This window comes from Pongo pygmaeus, chromosome 21 (genome assembly GCF_028885625.2).
Source record: "Pongo pygmaeus isolate AG05252 chromosome 21, NHGRI_mPonPyg2-v2.0_pri, whole genome shotgun sequence".
In the NCBI taxonomy this organism is placed as follows: Eukaryota; Metazoa; Chordata; class Mammalia; order Primates; family Hominidae; genus Pongo; species Pongo pygmaeus.
Window position 1 is genome coordinate 55,901,185 of NC_072394.2, and position 24,432 is coordinate 55,925,616.

The window sequence follows — 24,432 nt, forward strand, 5'->3', positions numbered from 1 at the left end:
GCTAATTAAGCAGAAAATTTTATCTGTATTGTGGGGGAGGCGTTTGCTGTCTCTGACTTTTCTTCTGGGGAATCCATTTAGAAGGACAAAGTAGATTGTGAGGTTGAGCTGGTCCGGAAAGCTCTGCTTCCAAATGTCAGTGAAAAAAAAAAGAAAAGAACACTTCTTTTCTCCTAGTTTGAAAATGACTATATTGGGTGGGCAGATTGTGTGTGTGTGTGTGTGTGTACACACAGGTGCACGCATTAGAGTGCATATACGTATATTTCATCCATGTACACACAAAATAACATGAATTACCTCCCAACTTCTTGCTAGACGTCAGGCACAGTGCTAGGCACTGAAAATACTGAGATGAACGAAACCCAGAAATGCTCTTAGTCAACTGTGATGACAGAAAGTCCTCGTGGCCACCAAATCCCCAGATTTCTTTACTTGCTTCTTTGTTGCTGTGATTACATTACCCATAGGTGTTGTCACGTGTCTTAGTTGGCCTGGAACATCCTGCTGAATACCTGTTGACCCAGCATATGTTCCAGAGTAATAGCACCCCTTCATTCTCAAAGTGACCCTATTTGATTGATGAAATTTGTCTGATTCTCTGATGTATGTTACTTGGCTCAGTAACAACTTATTTTATCAGTTGTTATTTAGTGTATTAATTTTATAACAGAGACTTTCTCTTTGAATGGTATATCTATTTTTTGCAAACATACAAGTTAATCCAGGAAAAAGAAAATGGGATGATACCGACAGGAATAATCTAATTAGGCCATATGGTCATTTTAAACTACAGTTTTCCTGCAAGTTGTGACCGCTTATTAATGGTTTTTGGACTAGATTGAGTAGTTGTTGTTTTTTCAAACCAATTTTTGAGACTAGAGACCAGTAAGGCCAATTTAATAAAAAATCCACCTGTCAATTTGCTAGGAAGGTAAAACACACCATACCAATAGCAGTAAAATAACTAACACAACCATAAAACTCGTGGCTAGACTGAATTTATACATTTCATCTTGTTTTATGGTATTCTGTCACTAAAATCATGGCTCTTCTCTCCAGTTGTCCCACAGTTTTCCCCTCTGATGTGGTTATCTATTTAGTGACATTTCAATGAAATTCCACTGCTTAACCTTTAGCCTTTGGGTCTCATCAAAGGGTTCTTCTTCATTAGGTTGGCAATACAAAGACAGCGGCATCTCCTGTATTTGGGCATTCTCCCATCAGGCAGACTTGGGTGTATGTCCTCACTCTGCAACGCTAGCTGTGTGGCCTTGGGTGAATTTCCTTACCTTAAAGCCTCAGTTTCCCCCTCTGTGAAATGAAAATAATAGTGGCTACTTCATGCAGATATTAGACAAAATGAAAGAATGCATTTGCAGTGTTTAGCTTACTTCCTAGGAGACAGCAATTGCTCAATAAATATTCTTTATCTTCAGCAGCAGCAGCAGTGGCAGCCTTTGGAGTTGCTGATTGTAGCTGCTTTATCCTAGAAAATCCCCTCTCTTCTAATTCTCTGTGCCTGCCTCACAGGACGGACCTCCAGCACATGACCACTCCTCTTCCAAGCTTTGTCCTTAGTGACTGGAAATAACAGAGCCTGCTCTAAGGTTTTCCCCAAGTCGCTACCTGCCACAGAGAGAGGAAATAGAAGTTCATAAAGAAAATATTGCATTAAGATTGTGCAGGCCTTGCAAACCTAAAACTGGATCTCCTTTTCTTTGGGATTTCTTTGGTTGCATTTTATCTGCATGGTTCTGAAAAGGCCAGGTGAAGAAAATGAGCCCATAGGCATAATGTCACATTCCCCATCTCCATTGATGGATATTTGCCCATTAATTCCCTTTGCACCAGCTCGCTCATGTCTTCATTTTCCCTATGCAATTACTGGTCCTAAATCCTTTCAGAGAAGGGAAAGCATGCATCCCCAATAGCATTTTGCATCTACAAATCAAATATATAATTGGCATCTCAAGACGGGTACCCACAAATCACAGTGCATTTGAAATTACAGGCACAAGATCGAGAGGGCATTTTCAACCTTGTCTGGAAAGGTCTTCATAAACCTGTTTTAGAATAATAAGATAGTCACCAAATCTCCCATTCTAGCACCATTTGCGATTATTTTAAAGTCGTTATATTTGCTGAGCTTATATAATTTTTCAACTATCAACAGAAGATTTTATTTGCATACCCCATAATCTCTCTTCCTGCTGTGTGATTCTCTACAAATAAAAATGTTCTAGCAAAAAGACAGTGGCTATCAAAAAATATAATGGCTGTGAATCCAAATTACTTCTGAGCACTCAAAATTGATTTATTTATATGGTTATATGCCAATATATCCAAGTGTCTTGGTAAACTTTACCATCTAGATGCCAAGAGTCAAGTCTTAGTCTCCCTGTGAGCCAACATTCTTCCCTGTAGAGATATGACTTTAATGGGATATGAATTTCAATCCAGATTTCCTAAAAGTCATACACATGAATTTAGCAACTATCCCATTACAGGAATATTAGAAAGATATTCCTTAAACCTGAAAATTATTAACTTGGGATCCTAGGCGTTTATAAAGAATTATGACTCCTGCCAATTAAAAAAAAAAAAAAAAGGCACTAGATGGCACGAAAGACACCATTTGACTTTTCCTGTGTCCACTGCTCACAGTGCATAAAAGTGTAGATGAAATCACTGGTCAGCTCGGCATGGGAAGCACTTAGTCTATGTGAGAAAATTGGAATGGAATATGGAGCCTGTTACTGTCGTTTCATCTCTTCTTCTTCTCTTGCAGGCTACGCCCAGGAGGAACAGCTGAAAGAAGAGGAGGAAATAAAAGAAGAAGAGGAGGAGGAGGACAGCAGTTCAGTAGCTCAACTGCAGGGTGGCAATGACACAGGGACGGACGAGGAGCTAGAAACGGGCCCAGAGCAAAAAGGCTGCTTTAGCTACCAGAACTCTCCAGGAAGTCATTTGTCCAATCAGGATGCCGAGAACGAGTCTCTGCTGAGCGACGCCAGTGATCAGGTGTCGGACATCAAGAGTGTCTGCAGCCGAGATGCCTCGGACAAGAAAGCAAACACTCACGTCAAGCTTCCAAACGAAGCACACAATTGCATGGATAAAATGACCGCTGTCTACGCCAACATCCTGTCGGATTCCTACTGGTCAGGCCTGGGCCTTGGCTTCAAGCTGTCCAATAGTGACAGGAGGAACTGTGACACCCGAAACGGCAGCAACAAGAGTGATTTTGATTGGCACCAAGACGCTCTGTCCAAAAGCCTGCAGCAGAACTTGCCTTCTAGGTCCGTCTCAAAACCCAGCCTGTTCAGCTCGGTGCAGCTGTACCGGCAGAGCAGCAAGATGTGCGGGACTGTGTTCACAGGGGCCAGCAGATTCCGATGCCGACAGTGCAGCGCGGCCTACGACACCCTAGTCGAGTTGACTGTGCACATGAATGAAACGGGCCACTATCAAGATGACAACCGCAAAAAGGACAAGCTCAGACCCGCGAGTTATTCAAAGCCCAGGAAAAGGGCTTTCCAGGATATGGACAAAGAGGATGCTCAAAAGGTTCTGAAATGTATGTTTTGTGGCGACTCCTTCGATTCCCTCCAAGATTTGAGCGTCCACATGATTAAAACAAAACATTACCAAAAAGTGCCTTTGAAGGAGCCAGTCCCAACCATTTCCTCGAAAATGGTCACCCCGGCTAAGAAACGCGTTTTTGATGTCAATCGGCCGTGTTCCCCCGATTCAACCACAGGATCTTTTGCAGATTCTTTTTCTTCTCAGAAGAACGCCAACTTGCATTTGTCCTCCAACAACCGCTATGGCTACCAAAATGGAGCCAGCTACACCTGGCAGTTTGAGGCCTGCAAGTCCCAGATCTTAAAGTGCATGGAGTGTGGGAGCTCCCATGACACCTTGCAGCAGCTCACCACCCACATGATGGTCACAGGTCACTTTCTCAAGGTCACCAGCTCTGCCTCCAAGAAAGGGAAGCAGCTGGTATTAGACCCGCTAGCAGTGGAGAAAATGCAGTCGTTGTCCGAGGCCCCGAACGGTGACTCTCTGGCTCCCAAGCCATCCAGTAACTTAGCATCAGATTGTACAGCCTCTACAACTGAGTTAAAGAAAGAGAATAAAAAAGAAAGGCCAGAGGAAACCAGCAAGGATGAGAAAGTCGTGAAAAGCGAGGACTATGAAGATCCTCTACAAAAACCTTTAGACCCTACAATCAAATATCAATACCTAAGGGAGGAGGACTTGGAAGATGGCTCAAAGGGTGGAGGGGACATTTTGAAATCTTTGGAAAATACTGTCACCACAGCCATCAACAAAGCCCAAAACGGGGCCCCCAGCTGGAGTGCCTACCCCAGCATCCACGCGGCCTACCAGCTGTCTGAGGGCACCAAGCCGCCTTTGCCTATGGGATCCCAGGTACTGCAGATCCGGCCTAATCTCACCAACAAGCTGAGGCCCATTGCACCAAAGTGGAAAGTGATGCCACTGGTTTCTATGCCCACACACCTGGCCCCTTACACTCAAGTCAAGAAGGAGTCAGAAGACAAAGATGAAGTCGTGAAGGAGTGTGGGAAAGAAAGTCCCCATGAAGAGGCCTCATCTTTCAGCCACAGTGAGGGCGATTCTTTCCGCAAAAGCGAAACACCTCCAGAAGCCAAAAAGACCGAGCTGGGTCCCCTGAAGGAGGAGGACAAGCTGATGAAAGAGGGCAGCGAGAAGAAGAAACCCCAGCCCCTGGAGCCCACATCTGCTCTGAGCAACGGGTGCGCCCTCGCCAACCACGCCCCGGCCCTGCCATGCATCAACCCGCTCAGCGCCCTGCAGTCTGTCCTGAACAATCACCTGGGCAAAGCCACGGAGCCCTTGCGTTCACCTTCCTGCTCCAGCCCAAGTTCAAGCACAATTTCCATGTTCCACAAGTCGAATCTCAGTGTCATGGACAAGCCCGTCTTGAGTCCCGCCTCCACAAGGTCAGCCAGCGTGTCCAGGCGCTACCTGTTTGAGAACAACGATCAGCCCATCGACCTGACCAAGTCCAAAAGCAAGAAAGCCGAGTCCTCGCAAGCACAATCCTGTACATCCCCACCTCAGAAGCACGCTCTGTCTGATATCGCCGACATGGTCAAAGTCCTCCCCAAAGCCACCACCCCAAAGCCAGCCTCCTCCTCCAGGGTCCCCCCCATGAAGCTGGAAATGGATGTCAGGCGCTTTGAGGATGTCTCCAGTGAAGTCTCAACTTTGCATAAAAGAAAAGGCCGGCAGTCCAACTGGAATCCTCAGCATCTTCTGATTCTACAAGCCCAGTTTGCCTCGAGCCTCTTCCAGACATCAGAGGGCAAATACCTGCTGTCTGATCTGGGCCCACAAGAGCGTATGCAAATCTCAAAGTTTACGGGACTCTCAATGACCACTATCAGTCACTGGCTGGCCAACGTCAAGTACCAGCTTAGGAAAACGGGCGGGACAAAATTTCTGAAAAACATGGACAAAGGCCACCCCATCTTTTATTGCAGTGACTGTGCCTCCCAGTTCAGAACCCCTTCTACCTACATCAGTCACTTAGAATCTCACCTGGGTTTCCAAATGAAGGACATGACCCGCTTGTCAGTGGACCAGCAAAGCAAGGTGGAGCAAGAGATCTCCCGGGTATCGTCGGCTCAGAGGTCTCCAGAAACAATAGCTGCCGAAGAGGACACAGACTCTAAATTCAAGTGTAAGTTGTGCTGTCGGACATTTGTGAGCAAACATGCGGTAAAACTCCACCTAAGCAAAACGCACAGCAAGTCACCCGAACACCATTCACAGTTTGTAACAGACGTGGATGAAGAATAGCTCTGCAGGTATGGGTTTGCTCCGAGGCATTGCGACTAGCCTGGTAAGGAGCTTCTTACAGGGAGATGGGTCTGCTTAGAGGCAGCTAGCGTCTCCCAGTGCCAAGCAGGATAGTAGCTTGCTGGAGTAGGATTTATTTTTATGAAAGACCAGAACATGAAAACTAAGTCCTAATCATTCTCTCAAGTCCTCTAGTTTAGAGCTGGGAACTAAAATAAAACGGGTTTAGAGAGATAAAGTTCACAGATTACTACTGCTTTTTTTAGGCCTTCATCATCCATAATCCTGAATTACCCAAGGCAAGCTCCAGTGTCCAGCCAAGGCTATCTTTCATTTTAATTATTAGATACTAACTTCTGTCACCATTCCATTTCACCACCCCACCTTTCCATAGCAATGCCAATGACTTATAAAGTGACAAAAAGGTGAGCAATGGAAGAAAGATTGGAGAGTGCTAGAAGTAGTTACTATACAGAGATTCCTTAATCAGCTCATGAATAGCTTAAAGTTGTCTTTATGATTGTTACTTGTAATGAATGCTTTTTTGCAGCTTACTTTTAGTAATTGCCACCTTCCACCTCTTCCCTTTGGTTATTTTCTACGTTAAGTGTCCTATGAATGAGCATGTGCCTTTAACAGGTTGGTAGAAAAATATTCTTCTTTGCAGAACATTGAGATGAAAAGGGAAGAAGCTTATTTTCTTCTTTCAGCTTTTGGTTTTCTTGTGGATAGACCAATATTAGAGCCCACCTTTAACAAAGACAGAGGCAATGCATGCCCTTGAGTTTCATTTCACATAAAGAAACAAATGGCTTTCTGTACACTTCTGTTAATGTGCATGGAGTCCCATAGCTTGAAGATAATTTGCATCATGTATCATAGAAGTTCCATGCCTTATATAGTCACCCATGCCCAGACCATATGTGTCATTTTTAGGAAACAGGGCAGAGACCAAGGTCAAATGCCTTGGCAGATTAGTTTCACCAGCCATTTTCTAATGTTGAGGATAAACAAGGCTGGGTCTTAACCGATCTCTTTCATTTGCCCGTTTGTGTTTTCTCTACTTCTTTTTCTCTCCCTTCCAGCATGATGCCCCCACACACTAAGCACCCTCCTATGCGTTCAGGTGGTCCTCCACCTTCGGCCATTCCCCAAGATGGGAACCCAACCTGAACTAAACCTTCTGTGCTGACCAATCCAGTTTACGTCATGCTGAGTTACAGATTTGCTCCTAATTAATTAGCTCTTAATTCACAATCAAATATGAAAAACTAATAACATATAATCGCTCACCATACCCTATTGTCAGAGCATTGGTTTACAAATAGAAGACTTTCAGAACAAGCTAGAAAGGTAGGACACTAGGAGAGTTCCAGGTAGAGAGCGGTATTTATATCGCATGGCTTTGGGCTTGCCTCACATCAGACAGAGAGGTTTACTGGGTGTGAAGATGGCCAAGATGAAATAAAAAGTTAAAATATCTGACCTGGGACTCTCCCCTGAGTGAGGAGATCTATGCTTCTGATGGAGAGGAGTGCTCCTATAACTCTAATTGCTATCTGGCCCCAAATGAAGACTATCTTTTTGGTTTGCATGTTTTTATCATGATGATTAAATGTGTTATTGGCAGATTCTTCTCATTCTTTCCAAGCATGATTTGTTCAGCTCACGGAATTGAAAGAAAAGCCAAAATGCATCCATTGAATTCACACCTGAGCTTGGGGCTCAACAGCGTCCTATTTATTTGCTACATAACATTTTAAATCTTAAATAACTTGCCATTATGTTTTCCTGGTTCTTAAAAAAAAAAAAAAAAGAGGGGGGGCATACGCAGAATACTTAGAGAGAAGAAAGATATTTCAAATCCAGTAGTGGTGGGTTGAAACCATGGTGAAGAGGACAAATAGGTAATATTTATTTGTACTATAACAAAGACCACTTTTCCACCTGTTAGGTTTGTAATCTTTTTTAGAAAATTAATATAATTGCCAAAACACTGTGATACGTAGATAGGGAGAGGTAAGGAAAAGAAAGCTTGATCCATCATCAGTCAGAATCTGGAATGTATGATACCTGTTCTAGGCATTCAAAGGTGAACCAATAATTTGGAAAAACATATACAAAAGGTACTTACAAATCCATTAAATACATAGATAAGATAGCCATTTTGGCACCTCTCTGCATTTGTGCAGGATGAGTATATCTAATTTGGACCTCGAAAGCACTGTATTGGTGTTTTCATTATACGAAACCAAAGCTCCATCCTTATAAGCACCGTTAGGCTGTGGTTCTGAGAAGATTGCAGAAAAACAGGTTTGAGTGTTTGGGACTCATTCAAAGCCATGGGCGTGTATGTATGTTTTGTAAACAGAAAAGATGGTGCAGGTACTGGCTGTGTTTGTGTTCATCGTAAAAATACTCCTATCTGCCTGAATGTTTCCCCCATCTGTACAAAGGTCGATTCTTGGTGCTTTGGTCACCTTAGAAAAAAATGCCTCCACCCCCGGGGTCCTCTTTTAGAACAACATTTATGCAATACCTTGCCCATTGCTTAGAATGATGCATGTAAGGTTTGTAAATGGTCATGAAATGACATCACTGTTGTCTGGAATGCTAATCTTAGTTGTAATGCATAATAGCACAAATTGTGCAAAATGACATGATGTTTTAGAAAGTATGATCAAGATTTCATGGAAAATATGAGAGCTTTAACCTATCAGTGTTTTTTGAAAGACGCAACTTTTGATCTGAATTTTCTTTCCTTTACCAGATATATCTTAAATCCTGCAAAATGCTCTGCCAAATATTAAATGCAACTTTTCATTAAAAATTTCATTAGAGAATGTTAAGTGTGCATCTCTATTTTAGGTCATAAGTAATCTAAAACAATTTCAATATGTATTTGTATATATCTTTAAAAGCCACATGCTCTTGACTAATAGAAATTAAACAGAGCAAATCAATGAGTCTGAAATACATAAAGGTTTGAAATTATAGTCATTACCGTGTAATATAGTGTACAAGTTTAACAGCACACCTAGCCTTGAAATTGTTGGCAGGAAAGTATTCTAGTCCAATGAGCTGCCACTTCTGTTGTGGGCGGCTTGATAAAAACACATGTTCAGGGTGAAAAGCGTGTAAGGTTGCCAGACAAAATACAGAACGGAAGTCCAGTTAAATTTATATTTCAGATAAATGACAAATAGGTTTTGAGTATAAGCCTGGCCCAAATATTGCATGGGCCATACTTATATTTTAAAAGTATTCATTGTTTATCAGAATTCAAATTTAACTGGGCATCCTGTATTTTTATTAGCTAAATCTGGCAACCCTAACAGCATAGATTATATGGCAGTTGGGAAGAACAAAATAGCCTGGACAAATTAATATCTGTTAATGGCATCAACCATTCCTTCTTCCATTAAATAAATATCCCTTCCTTTCATCCTCTTTTCCCTCCTTTGTTCCTTCATTCCTTCCTCCTTCCCTTCTTTCCTTCCTTCCTTTTTTCTTCTTTCCTTCCTTCTTTTCTTCCCTCCCTGCATTCCTTTCATCCTTCAACAAATATTGGTTGTGCTTTTACTGTGTACCAGACTCTATTATATTTAACAATGGAAGTATAATAGCGAATCAGAAGTTCTACCAATTATAATAGCAAAACATGCCAAGCCTTGCAGCAAGCACTTTGCAAACATTATTTTGCTTTATTCTCACAAACAGCCCTATGAAGTAGAGGTTGATTCACTCATGATTGGGAAGGGAAAATGGAGGCAGAGAGATTCTGCCTGAATTCCCCAAGGTCCTACAATCTCTGAGCCTCACTCATTCATTATGACATATCTAGAAAGCCATCGTTCCACAGCAAGCACTGCGCTAATTCCCAGGGGGTAAGCCATAACCAGGACAAGAGTCTGCCTTTGAGGCTAGTGACAGACAAATAGATGAAAAACTCTAGGGGAAATGCTGAAAGGAGCACACAGGAGGTGGCTCTGCCTGGTTCTGGGGGAACCCGGGATGGGGAACAGTGGTCTCAAAGGCAGTGTTCAGAAAAGAATGCTGGGTTTAACCCCCAGCTCACCTGCTTTCATGAAGACATGCCCCACTTCTACATCTTTATGATGTGGACGTAATATCCTTCTCATAGAAAGGTTGTAAGAATTAAATGTATGTAATTATTTTCCTTAAAGCCCATAGTAGGTTTACAAGAAAGCACATAGCAGGTCTATAAGAAAAGCAAGTTCTAGGCAGAGCCACTGCATGCTTTTAGCATGCTCCGTAGCCTCACCTGCAGTGTAGAGAACTTGCAGCAACTTCTCAACTCTAACTAATTAATAATCCTGCAAAACCTCAACCTGCTCTTTGATTCAGATAACAATGACAGTGAAACTAGGGGCCTCTTTTTATAACTCAGGCATAATTATTCATATTATCCTCATTTTGCAGAGAGGTAAACCAAAGCTCAGAGTTTCATGATTTGTCCAAGAACGCAAAACTAAACCTGGAGGTAGGTTTTGAACCCAGGACTGTCCAATGCTCATCAACTTTCTCCTGCTCCTTGGTTTCCTCCTTGCCTGATTGTTTCTAGGCAATACTCATGGCCAGATGTACCTTCAACAGCCCAGAGAAAAAGCTGTAAAATGTGGCCTAAGAGTTGAGAGGAGAAAGAGCACTTTCCTGGGCCTTTTGGAGGCTCCAGCTTTCAAACATTGCAACTCAGGGGCCCAGGACTGACCCGCAGGGTGAAGCAGAACATCCTTGTTCTCTTTCTTTTAATGCTCTTGTTCAATCAGGTAATTATACATTTGCCATATGGTGTCTAACCAAGAAATGACCCAAATTCCAGTGAAAATACATATACCTAAGATTAAAAAAGAACATCCTCATTCTGACCCTCAGGAATTCATTTTAGGGAAACGAAATGAGAACTGAGGAAACAGGGTCAAGTACAAGACTCTAGCATCTCTCAAGCAGCAAGAAACAAATGCATCGTCTTCCTTAACATTTGCATTTTTTCAAAAATATTTGGCTTAACTCCGTGTATGCATCTCAGCCTCCATTGCACCTTCCCCCCTCATTTGGACTTTTGAATGCTCAATCCTGACGTGTATAATTTGGTGCTTTAATATAGAGTAACATTATTTTTCATTTACTCCAATCTGCCATCAGTATCATCTTTTCATTTAACCAGATGCAATTCTTTTTTCTTTCGCTAAATTGAAAATCCATGAGCGACAGGGAGTGCAATGTTTTAATTAGCTCATATTTTTTATATGGATTTATGTCTTTAAAATACATTTGTGTAATTCTTCAGCTAAATTAAAAACGTCTTTCTGCGAAAGTGAGGAGGGGAAAATAAAGAGCTAAATTGTGTCATTAGCTTAGGTGGTTGCGGATGAGGAGCAGAATATGGTGGAGGGACACACAATTGCCAGAGCTGCTCCCTGTGAGGATTTTGAACTTACCCTTCCTGCAAAGAAGTCTTTCTCCATAAAGACCTCTCAAAAATGGCTTGGGGAGGATTTTTTTAAAGGCCTCTAGTAAGTAAACAAGCACTTACCTTCACTGAGCTAATTTGAAACCCAACCTGCCGCCAAACAAACAGAGAAAAAGAAGTCATAATGATAAACAGTTTTCCCTGCATTTCTCTTTGTCTTTTTTTTTTTTAACTATCAAGTTTAAAGCTTTCCACGATGCTTTTTTCTACTTTCTAGGAGACAAGTGACATTCCGTGGTAAATGGGAGAAAAAGCCATGCAGAACTGAAATCTCTCTAACGCATTGACACTAACTTGCCCTCTATTGTTGGAAATGAGCAGGCGTTCATGATTGTTCATCAAACGGCTCCTAATGCAGTTAAAGCATTCAGCTATAATTTCTCCTTGCATTTATAATTACTGTCATAGACTGCACACCTCGGTGAGCAGATTAAAGCTATAAACTATTTAGCCTCGGCTCTAAGACGAGGAACTTGATTTGTCTGGCAGGAGTTATTTGTTAGGGAGCTTGACACTTCACATAAAAATGACTCAACTTGATGAAGAACAATGCAGTTTTAGCAATGCGGGGATTTTAAATCAGTCATGACGCCACGCCCTGCAAGAATCGCAGGGCAGTTATTTAAATGATATGTAGGCCAGGGAGATAAGGGAATGTGTTAAGAGTACCAAAATAGAAGAGGATTTGGTGTGCAGTTGCTTGCTTTCCCGACTCTCTCCTGGAAGATCAGGAGTTTGTTGAGAATCAGTGCATGTCATGTTCTCCTATTAAATCCAGTGTAAATGTTATGTGAGGCTCACCTGGAGGGAAAAGGGACGCCAGCAGCCACAGGCGCATGTCACATTTGGGGGTTTTACAGAACTCTGTGTAGCTGTTGAGAACATTTGCCTCCAGAAGCCCAAGAAGCCAGGAGTATATGGAAAATGGTTGTTTGGTTTGGTTTGTTTCCTGGAACATGTTCATGTATTTCCTTGTGTATTTATTTGTTTGTTTACTTGCAGGAGGCACAGAATATATTTAGGCACAGAAGGTGTTTCCATGGGGCTGATTCTATACCTTTTATCTGTGAAAATAAACAAAAAATAGATACTTTCCAACTCAGACATCTTCTGATTGTTGAGACCCAGTGATCAAGAGCTTTTTCTCAATGAATTTTGGGCAAGTTTGACTTGCCACGGAATCATCTCCCACCTACCCACACTTCATAGCCATAAATACACGCAAATTTCCCTTAAAACTGGCATTCAGCATCAAGACTGTTGAATGTTTATTTGCCGCAAACAGTGGATACCGGTGCCCAAATATTAGGGATCATGAATACAAGTGCTCCCAAGGCTAGGCGATGACCTGGAGGACCCTAGCATGCCGGCAGGGGCCGTCACAGGGAAGCAAGGAGGCCTTGCACAGCACCAGTGGTTTCCAAAGAAGTAGCAAATCCAGATCTTTGTGTGAGCCCCACAGTGTTCTAGTCGAGAGGGTTTTTTTTATGGATGTGTTTTGGTTTAGTTCGGATTTTAGTTTGTTTTGTTGTTTTTGTTCTGAACACCCTTCAAGCCAAACAAAGTACATCAAAGACCAGATTCAACTCCTAGGCTGCTAGCTCGCAGCCCCTGGATCTGGTGGCAGGTCAGGTGGAGACACTGGACCTGTTTCTTGGTGTTCTTTGTCCCCTCTCCCCCAAGGTAACCCCACTAGGACTTTGGGCTCTAACATGAGTGCCACTTTTCCCCATCTCAGAGGATACTGGGCTGTTCTTTAGGAAACTCTACTTCCTTCTTCTGAAGATTTCGTCAAGTTGCTGCTACTCAGAGGAGGGGGGCAGGCTGGGCTCCCCTGGAGAGGAACCAATCATTCAGGCTTATCCAGTACTTGGCTGGGAGGGTTCCAGGGATTTGAGACTGAAACCAGAAAATTCCAGGCAAATCAGGTGAGATGGTCACCCTGCTCTCCTGATATACTGTGGTTTCTTTTCAGATTATATAAATCTTTTGCCTTCTACTAATACATCTCTTGCTTTAGGGCACAATACTCTTTGCCGGCGTAGCTTGTGAAATGGTGTGTGTCCTCTAATCCTTATGATATTTAGTCAATGCTGTTATCCAACACATTTGACCTATGGTATTTGTCTAATCCTCACAGCAAAACTGCAAAGTAAATATTATACCCATTTTAGAGATGAGAAAGCTGAGGCTCAGAGAAGGCGTTTCAGGTGCAGGTAGCAGGTATCACACAGTAGTAGCACAGCAGCAGGTAGTGGAGCTGAGACTCCAGGCCACAGCCATCAGAATCGGAGCGCAGGGCTCCTTAAGCAGCACTGGGCCGCCAGTGCTCAACTTCAGAGTATACGGAACAAACAATGTTTCAAAGCATGGTGCCTTTAAAGTGCATAGTCTTAATGACCTGATTTTTGAACATGTGTAACGGTGCCTTGGCTGTATTTGCTACAAAGAGTGGAATCTTCTTGCATGCCAAAACCCCCAGCCCAAAGGATGGATGTCCAGAATGAGCAAGTGTTTCTAAAATTTTACCAACTTTAGCCCAAATATACGCCTTGCAAGCTACCCAGCACTCATGCCAGTAGGCAAAGAACTATGGCTAAAGGAGATTTTGTTCAATGAAGTTAGCCTTCAAGTTATTGTTCCGTGATATGTGTTGATTTTTTTTTTATACAAAGCTTCTCCCGTTATTCACTCAGGTGCTCTACGGGGAGCACTCACTGTAGGTTAGGAGCTGGCATTCCTGTTGGGGAGATGGACAGACAAAAAGTGTCATAATGAGGGAAAACATGGCAGTGTGGAGGGCCAGAGGGCACCATGGCCTGCCAGTTTACAGGGAGCTCAGGGAAGGCCTCATTGGGAGAGTCTGTTTATGTTGAGACTGGCCAAGAAGCACTTAGAGAGAGGGGTTCCCAAGAAGCGGTAAGAGTACCTGCTCCTCTCCAACCACTGAAGGCGAGAGCAGGCCTGGTGGATCTGCAGATGTATCAGGGGTCAGGGGAGACACAGCTTGGGCAGCAAGGGGAGAGCATTGAAAATGAAAACTGGAGAAAGAGGCCAGGGCCAGAGCATTCAGGGGTGGGGGAGATGGGGAGAAATAAGGCCTAGAGAGGTTCAGTGACTTACCCCAGGGCACACAGCTAACAGACTTCACACATCCAAAGAAAGTCCCAGTGAGAACATTCAAATGCATTGAGCCAGACAGGGAAGGCACACTTAGGGAGCTTGGAAGATACTAATTTTCACATTTTCAATGCCACAAAGGCTAAGACAAGGGAGAGACTGTCAAGCATGAGAAAGGCTTGAGGGGTGTTGGAGGTGAGCAGGGACAGGCGGGGGTGCAGCAAGTCATGGCAGGGGAGTTAGGAAGGAGGAAAGGAGGTCTGGTGGCTGCCAGGTACAACACAGGGGAAGCTGCTGTTCCTTTCCTCCTCCAACCCCACAGCGTTAACCTACTCCGTGGGAGCTCAGCCCACCTCTGTGAGCTGGTCTTTCTTTTTCTGTTGTATAATAGGCGCCATGGCAGTAAATGCCACCTCCCCGGCTTCCTCGGGGAAGCCCCACAGCTTGATTATTCCTGAGAATTGGTGACATTCTGTGGCTGCTCCTTGTGGGGGAGGCACAGGTCTGGCCCACCTGGTGATTTTTGTTCACTTCTTGCTGTCACTTTTGAAAGAGAGGAAGGTTTTACATACACATAAGTAATTAATTTTGTTCTTTCTTATTCTGAACGTCCCACACATCAGCAGAAAACCAGAAAGACTTCTTCAGGACAGAGAGGCACGTGAGAGCAATCTAAGAGAAATGTGTTTTCCCTTCCTCCCTCCCTCCTTTCTTCCCTCCCTTCCTTTCTTTCTTTTTACCAATATTTATCAGACACTTATTACAGGCACTGAGACTATAACAGGGAAAAATGCGAGCTCCTTGCCCTTGGGAAGCTTAGAGTCTGACCCTTCACTTTAGACTGAGGCTCAAGAGAAGATATTTGGCCACAGCTACACCAATTTTACCTGCAGTGGGATAAGATCTAAGCAGTTAAACTTACTGGGTTTTATGGGAACACCAACCAAGGAGAAACATCTAACCCAGGATGGGGGTCAAGGGTGGAGGAGGACACGGGGAGTCCCGGAGGGCTTCCTGCATGGGAGCCCCGATTCTGAGACTCGCAAGATGAGCAGAAAGAAGTCAGGAGAAAAGAGATGAAGGAGGGACACAGCACGAAAAGAGAACAACAGAAAAGGAAATCTTCTGGAAACAAAAAGAAGTTCAATTTGTGCGCTCTGCCCCATGCCCAGAAATTGTTTTCTCATTTTCACTAATTTGACATAAGTAACTGTACATTCAAGCTCTGGCAAGGCTGGGACCCTGTGTTTTCACCCCTCCACTTACAGGATCACTTTCTAGTTCAAGGCAACACAGTTTGTTCTCTCAATGCACCTATGCACTCTCACCTCAAATAAGAAACCATTTACCTTGCATTTTCTGAAATACCAAAAATAATTCTCATTGTCCCATCATTACTACTAGTAAGAATAATATGGCTATAATGATAGTTAATTGTATCATTCATAAATCCAAAAGTGTTTGTGTGCATGTACTTTTTCTCAAGCCCTATACAAGGCTCTAGGGATAGAGTGGAATCACAAACAATGACACTTCTTGGCCTTGTGGAGTTCTAGTCTAGAAGGGGAGGCCAATCGATGATTTTTTTTTTATTATTTTATTTTATTTTTTTTTTTTTTTTGAGACAGAGCCTCACTCTGTCACCCAGGCTGGAGTGCAGTGGCACGATCTCGGCTCACTGCAACCTTCACCTCCCGGGTTCAAGCAATTCTCCTGCCTCAGCCTCCTGAGTAGCTGAGCTTACCGGCGCCACCACCACACAGCTAATTTTCTGTTTTTGGTAGAGAAGGTGTTTCACCATGTTGGCCAGGCTGATCTCAAACTCCTGACCTCAGGTGATTTGTCCGCCTCGGCCTCCCAAAGTGCTGGGATTACAGGCATGAGCCACCACGCCCGGCCTCGATGATGATTACATAACCACACAGGGGAACGTTGATGGCACTGATAGGAGTACCACCTATGAGGCTGCAAGGGACACAAGGTCTCTAGCAGAGGCTTTGACCTGGCACTGAGATCAGGGTAGGCCTTGAGGGAAGATGGGAAGGGCCTCAGAGCTAGCGAGCTGAAACAGGAAGTGTGTTCCAGGCAGAGGGAAGAGCCTGTATCCAAGCTCTGAGGCCAGTGAGAAGAGGGACAAGTACAGGTGCCTGAAAGAAAGCCAGTGAGCTGAAAGGGAGAGGGAGAGCATGGATGGTGTGAAATGAGGCTCCAGTGATGCAGTTTCTTTTCATATTTCAGCCTGTGCTCAGATCCTTAAAGACGCTATTCACGTCTTTCAATAATCTCACAGGGTGGGTGATAGTCATCCATTTTACATAAGAGGAAACTGAGGCTTAGAAATAATGAAAAGCCCCAGCCACACAGCCCATGGCAGAGAGAGGATGGGAGTCCCGCTTAGACCCTACACATGTGTTCCTTCTACCGCATGACTCTTGTAGTCATGTCATCTCCTGTCTGTACCTACAAAAGGCTGTTAAAAATGCCCAGTAGATGTGAGATGCTTGCAATAGTCAAGGTCAGATACTCACAAACACTTAGTAAATAAAACTAAGTAAGGAATAAATGAATGCTGACGTACTCATCAACACTGATATTTATTGAATGCCTCATATGTGCTAAGCTCAGGCTAAGCACTTTTCACATAGTATCCTTCTTAATTCTTGCAACAACTTTTTGAAATAGGCGTTTTTATTACTGTTCCCCCTGTGCTGCTGAGAGAACTGGAGCTTTAAGAGCTCAAGGGATTGTCCAAGGTCACGCAGCTGGTGAGGGTTGAAGGTGGGACTCAAACTCCCAGCCAGAGCCTGAATCTTAACCCTCCCTGGACGGCTTCCGGTGAAGCAAAGCAAAGTCCATGGAGGCTCAGTGTGCAAGGGAGTTGGCTTGGTCACTTGGGGATGGAGCATTTGGAGGCCTTTTCGGGAGAAAGTGTGGATTTGAACTGAAGAATTGCATTAAAAAGGCAGGGGGCGGGCATTTGGAAGTCCTTTGGTCGAAAACACCTTTCCATTTTCATGTTGGAGCCTCCAATACATTTTATGTTCCGTGCGGAATATGAAAGAAGTTTGTGCAAGATACAGACCCAAATTGAATTACTTACTATTCATTTTGTGTCACGTCAACAAAGATGGGAACCAATTAAGGAATGAGGGTGGATCTTTATAATTGAGAAATTCTGATGTTCTGAACTTTGGGACCCGAGATGATCTACAAATCCAGACATGGGCCGAGACATGGCAATACGAGGGAAGAACTCAAGCAGGAGGAGAAAATACTGCGTATCCAGGCAATAGCGTGACTTAGAAACAGGATTCGAGTACCACTTCATGGCTTAGCATGTGCGGGATGGAACCGGTCTTCCTGGGCTTACATCTTTGCTTTGCCTCTTCTTTCCCTGTGATGAGTCTTGGGGTAGGCCTCAAAGGCTGAATCTTCAATATAAATACAACAGTGAATGAACAACAAATGGTGGTTATTTTAAAGATCTATCTTGGATGGCTATTTAATTTCACTAAACCCCAGGTTGCTCACCTGTTGACTGGAACAAACAATAGTCCCTTCTTCATGATGCCATGGTGAGGGTTTTAACCCCACATTGTCCACAAAGACCACTTAAATTATAGTAGATGCTCAGCAAATCTGAGCTGTTATTTTTATCACGACTGTCAGAGGTCAGATCAGGCTTCGGGGTCGGACACACCTGGGTTCAAATCCCATCAGGGCCACTTACTGTTGGAGCTGGGGCAAGTCAGTTATTCTCCCTGAGGGTCAGTTTTCTCATCCCTAAAATTCCAACTAATAATACTCATCTTTCAGTGATGCTGTGAGGACTTAAAAATCATATAGGTTCAGACTGATAAAAGAGGTTGGCACAGATTGGATGGCAGTGAATGTCCTTGCAGCCCCCTGTCTCCTGCCTTAGTTTGTGTTGAGGATTAGGTCAGATAGTGTACAGGGGTGGGGGTTGTCAGTGTGGATCTGGCACACAGAGCAAGTGCCTGAGGAACTGCTTTCCTCTCGATTCCCTTCCCCTGACCCCTAGCCCTTGATCACCTACTTTAAAGAAAAAAACCCTTTCATTTACTTAAGCTTTAAATTAAGATGTAAAACGGATGGTGCCACTTTATTTGAAGGAATAAAGAGAGATTGTAAGTATAGATTTATCTAAAACAGCTCTGGGAGGGGTGGGGGGGATAAAAGATCTGCCCCTGAGAAAAAATGGAATGTAGCATTAACCTGCATTTTCTTGCCTCCGACTTTCCCATTCTCTTCCTGCCACCAGCCACTTGGCAAAGCCCCACTTGCTACAACACACATTTGCTGGTGGCTAAGCCATGCTTGGGAAGAACTGCACTGGAGTTTTCAGTGAAGATGATGATGATGGTGATGATCATGATGATACGATGATGGTGATGAGGAGGAGGAGGAGGATCTGATGATGAGGATATGATGATGATTAAATGTAACACACGAACTTAGAATAGTGCCTGGCACAGTATCCATTATCAGAAATATCCATGTCATTGATATTGACAGAGAACTAACATTTATTGAGCACTGTTTGAATCACCTATAGGTTAATTATATTATCAGTACAATGAAGTGAAAGGAACTTCTTCTTTTAATCCTTTTTTTATATAAAATAACTTAATATATTCTCATATCATCTCTGAGAGGTAGATGGAGACCCTGCCTTCATTTACTAATTTACCTTTAGGGAAACTGAGGCATTTTTCAATAAAACTGGGAGCTATGAAAGAATCTGGCCACAGTGAAATGCACCTGTAGAGGGTATGGTGGAGATGCCTTTGGATTTCTGATACTATATCCTTGTGCCCACGCCTGGCTTCTGCTTGTTTTCCCCTCTAATAGATGCACCTGCAGCTCTCTTCTGGGGACATCTCCCAGCTCCTGGAGCTACTCTGCTGGCACACACAGAGTACACTTGGTGCCTGCAAGTGTGTGCCCCTGGCTGGCCTTGAGTTAATGACTGATGTGGAATACCAGAGCCCAACTTTTGCCTCCCGAGGGGCCAAGCTCTGAGTTCTAAGGTGCTAGTGCCTTATGTATACTATCTCAATTAATCTTTCTCCTAAATTCTATAAAGAAGGAACTGCGATTGCACCCAGCTTACAGGTGAAGAAACTAGCCCTCAAAGACGTGAAGTGACCAGGAAGGCCACACAGCTAGTAAGTAGCAGAGCTGGAAATTAAGTGTAGACAAATGGAGGATTTGCCTGAAGCCAGAATTTTGGCCAAAATGTCAGCACCATTCTGGCATCCCTTGGTGAAATTCTGTGCATAGTACACCAAAGCAGGAGATGCAGACACACCACTTATTTGAAGGAGAGAAAAGACGAATGCCCCCCCCCCAAAAAAGAGCTTAAATATCCCCAAAATTCAAATCTTTGACCAAGGCAACTTTCTACCACTCGGGGCCTTCAGCAAATTGGCACTTCAAATGTGCATGGCTTTATATGGTATTTTTTTATCGATGGAGGAAAAAAAATGATGTTTCAGGTTATGCTTTTTTCAATGCTACATTACTCAGTTTCACAGTCAAATAATTCTATTTTTGTTCACCAGAGGATTTTGTCATGTTTAATTGTTTATGACTCCCCCGTCCCCCTGTACTTGCAGGAGCCTCCACTTTTCCCCCTGCTGCCTTTCGTTAGACTCTCCCGTGAGCGGTAACCATGGAGATGGGTCCCTATTGGATAGTCCCTGCTCTGGCTTAGAAGTCAAAGAGCCAATCAGGACCTCATCATCCCAGAAATGTAAGAGGATGAAAAATGCGAGGCCTTTGTAAGTGGAGGGGAGGCCTGACATGCAGTCTCCAGAGACAGGGAGTTCCTGATGCCTAGAAATCCTGGGAAGGAAACACACAGCAGCTAAGCTCAGTGGGGAAAACATGGGTCCCGGAACTGCTGGAGTCTGGCCCCAGGGCTGGGTCTCCTCTTCCTGGCTGAGGGACCTGGGTCAGGGCACACCACTTCTTTGAACCTCAGTTGTCTGTTCTATCAAGCGGCAGCAGGAAGGCTGAGCTCACATATTGTTATAAAGATAAAATTAAATACAACCCACTGAGCACCTGCCTAGCCCTGTATCAGGCATGTGGAAGTCCTCAATTAACAAGACCACTCTCATAATAACTAAAATATAGCACCCCTAGAATTGAGGCTGGGTGAACAGGTCTAACAGCCCCGCCCGCAGAATGTTTGCTGCCCATCACAGAAGGAAGACAATGAAACCACAAGGCTTAGCCTCTGCTCACTGCTAGCACAACAGAAGTACGGAACCAGTGGGGAAAAGAGGGGTCAAAGAAGTCTAACCAAACAAGAAGAGATCTAGGCTGAGTCTGGAATGATGAAAAGGAGCTAGCCAGGTGGATAAGAGGGAAAAGTGTTGTGGAAAGAAGGAACAGCAAGAGTAAAGCCTTGTTAAGTGAGAGAGAGGGTGTGGTTCATTCCAGAGAATGCATGTGGCTCAGTATGATTGAAGAGAGCCCAGTTTTGGGGAGCAGATGGCAGAGAGAGGAAGCTGAACAGACGGGTGGCTGGTGGATGTGCCTACAATGGCTTCTCCTTGGGTGCACAAACTTTGTCTTTTCATGATCATAGAGACAGATATTCAATTGAGGTTTGCTTTGTGAAATATTGGAGCATTGTTTCCATGAAATTGACTTTGCAGGGCTGGGAAGTGAGTGGAGAAGTCAATTTTTTTTTTCTTTTGTGACGGAATCTTGCTCTGTTGCCAGGTTGGAGTGCAGTGGTATGATCTCGGCTCACTGCAACCTCTGCCTCCCCGGTTCAAGCGATTATCCAGCCTCAGCCTCCTGAGTAGCTGGGATTACAGGCACGCGCCACCACGCCTGGCTAATTTTTGTATATTTAGTAGAGATAGGGTTTCACCATGTTGGTCAGGCTGCTCTTGATCTCTTAACTTCATGGTCTGCCCACCTCGGCCTCCCAAAGTGCTGGGATTACAGGCGTGAGCCACCACGCCCGGCCAAGAAATGGACTTTTAACTGAGCCTCCAGTTGACACTGGATACAAGGTCGACCTCCACCTCGAAGCTCTGGGAGGGCAAGGGCTGCATCTGATTGGCTTCCTGTTGTATTCCTTGGAACCCAGACTCTATAAATGTTGGATAAAAGAAAGGAAGGAAGGAAAAGAGAGAGGGAGAAAGGGACATACTATCTAGAAAGTGATTATACTTCCTTTTGCATCCACCATGGGTAAAATGACAATAATACTTACGTCTCTCATCCAGAAGGCAGATCAAATACATAAAAGTACACAAAACATGAAGCACAGTCCCCAGCATCTAATGGAAGCCCAGTGCAAACAAATCTTCAGGCTTTGCACAGCCAGAAAAGTATGAGGATGTAAGAAACATTTTCAGCCTGCTGTAGAAAGGACTAACACTCTGCCAGGATGTTTCTGCATCGGGGTAAGAAATGTCTATGCTAACTCTTGGAGGAACTGCTGTGTGCCAGGCTCTGTTCTGAGTCCTGGGCTACACCAGAGAATAAGAGAAACAGGGGATGCAGGTTGATAATAATACTAAGGGCTAACATCTATTGAGCACAATTTCATTGTATACAATGAACAAGTTGTATACAAGTATACAAGTTGTATACAAGTAACAATTTCTGAGAATGAGGGGTTACCAAGGAAATATGGGATAGTGCAAGGGACTGTGACAGGGCCACCTACTTTAAATAGAGGAGACTGAAAAGACAGGAATCAGGTGGCAACTTGGAGGCCAAACATCCCAGACAGGAGAAACAGGAGCAGGGCTGATATGTTTGATTCAGAGAAAGGCTGGAGTGTCATGAGCTGGCCATCCAGGGGTGGGACATGAATTGTGGGATGGGCATGGGGCAAGTCAGGGCTTTGTAGAATATGCTAAGAACTTTGGATTTTTTGAGTCCATGCTAACTGAGTGGGGAAATAAAAGAACGTTGGATTTGTTCTTCCTTAAGTCCAATGGGAAGCCATTGAAGCAGCTTAAACAGGCATGTGGCATGATCTACTTTCTTTCTTTTTTCAGACAGAGTTTCACTCTTTTTGCCCAGGCTGGAGTGCAATGGTACGATCTTGGCTCACTGCAACCACTGCCTCCCGGCTTCAAGTGATTCTCCTTCCTCAGCCTCCTGAGTAACTGGAATTACAGACATGTGCCACCACGCCTGACTAATTTTGTATTTTTAGTGGAGACAGGGTTTCACTATGTTGGCCAGACTGGTCTCGAACTCCTGACCTCAAGTGATCCACCTGCCTTGACCTTCCAAAGTGCTGGGATTATAGGCATGAGCCACCACGCCTGGCCTACTTTCATTTTTAGAAGATCACTCTGGCTACTGGGTGTGGAATGGACAAGAGGGTCAGGAGTGAAAGCAGTAGGCCAGCAAGGAGGCTGTTGGGAGACTGGAAACAGATGGCCTTGGTTGGAGCCTCAGTGGAGGCAGTGAGCATGGGAAGGAATGCATGGACCTTGGAGAATTCTGGATCACTCAGGACCATGCTTGCCTAGAGAGAAGGGACTTCAAACAAAGAAGACACATGTGCATGGGGACAGATTCTCTCAGCTTCAAACTGTGGGGCCCTGGGTGGGCTCTAGAGGACAAGGATACAACTGCTCTTCCCGAATCTCCCCTGGACCGCCCGGACTCCCAAGCATGCCGTCACTGCCCGTCTCCCAAGAGGAATCCATTCTGATAAAAGTAAACCACTATTGGCTGGGCGCAGTGGCTCACGCCTGTAATCCCAGCACTTTGGGAGGCTGAGGCAGACAGATCACGAGGTCAGGAAATCAAGACCATCCTGGTGAGACCCCATATCTACGAAAAATACAAAAATTAGCTGGGTGTGGTGGCGCGTGCCTGTAATCCCAGCTACTCAGGAGGCTGAGGCAGGAGAATCACTTGAACCTGGGAGATGGAGATTGCACCGAGATCGCACCGCTGCACTCCAGCCTGGAGACAGAGTGAGACTCCATCTCAAAAAATAAATAAATAAATAAGTAAACCACTATTTTCATGCTTCTCCAGGAATTATGAAGTGTAAAGACAAAAGGTCCCACTGTGCTCACCTTCCTATTTTTCAATCCTAATTTAATTCCTCTCTCCATTCTGTAATTCAGCGCCCCCTCCTCTGAGCCTCCACAGTAGGTGGTCCTGACTTCTGTGGGAGATTTACTGGAGAGATGACATGGAGGAACACATTGTCTTTTTCAAAATGATTTAGTGACCTTTTTGGCATCCCCGTGATTGCTGAAATCTTGCGTAATTATTCAGTTTGCCAGCAGAGAGTTCTGTTGATCAGGGGAAAGCTGATGTAGATGTCAAATGACAATAAATTTGCAATCCATAATTGTAACCACTTGATGCTGGGCAGACCAGGGAACAAGGACTTGGTCACAAGGCCATGGATGGTTGAACCAAGCATCAAAGTGAGATACAAGCACCAAAGTATCTCACGCATCACACAAGCAGAAACGTTGCCTATCTTTCTTTCCTCGCTAGCGCTCTTTCTCTTTCTTTTTCTCTATCTCTATCACTGTCTTCGTCCCCTTCCCTAGAGATGGGCACGTTGAATACTCTGCTCTAAGTCTTCTAGGTCCATTTCCACCCAGAGCCAGTGATGCCGTAAATACAGCCACAGGTTTTTCCCCCAAGAATTCCCATAAGCTGTTTCTGGTCTTGCTGTTCTGGTCTGTTTGGCCCCTGCTGGAGCTCAAGCATTGATTTTTTCTGCTTTGCTTGCCTTCTGACAGCACGGCTTATATTGGAAAGGTCTGTGTCAGGAATTAGAGAACATTCCTAACAATGGGGAAAAGTACCCTAATATAAATATACCATTTGTGGACTTGCACTTTGACAAGTGCAAATGAACTGGAAGACACTGGAAAAGCTCTGAAGTCATGGAAACATGTAACAGAGGCATTTGCTTAATAACT

The 24,432-nt window shown here is 44.1% G+C and overlaps 1 protein-coding gene across 3 annotated transcripts in view; it reads left to right on the plus strand.

Moving 5' to 3' along the window:
• The window catches only part of TSHZ2 (teashirt zinc finger homeobox 2), a 514,929-nt gene that overhangs the window by 278,484 nt on the left and 212,013 nt on the right, over nucleotides 1–24,432 (plus strand). Inside the window, exon 3 of one of the 3 annotated variants that reach the window (XM_063659381.1) lies at nucleotides 2,792–8,699. In XM_063659381.1, coding sequence (XP_063515451.1) covers nucleotides 2,792–5,856 — 3,065 coding nt within the window. In that variant the 3' untranslated portion in view covers nucleotides 5,857–8,699. Of the gene's footprint in view, nucleotides 1–2,791; nucleotides 8,700–24,432 lie in introns of those variants that run through there. The other 2 variants (XM_054468260.2, XM_054468259.2) reach the window with 2 other exon arrangements.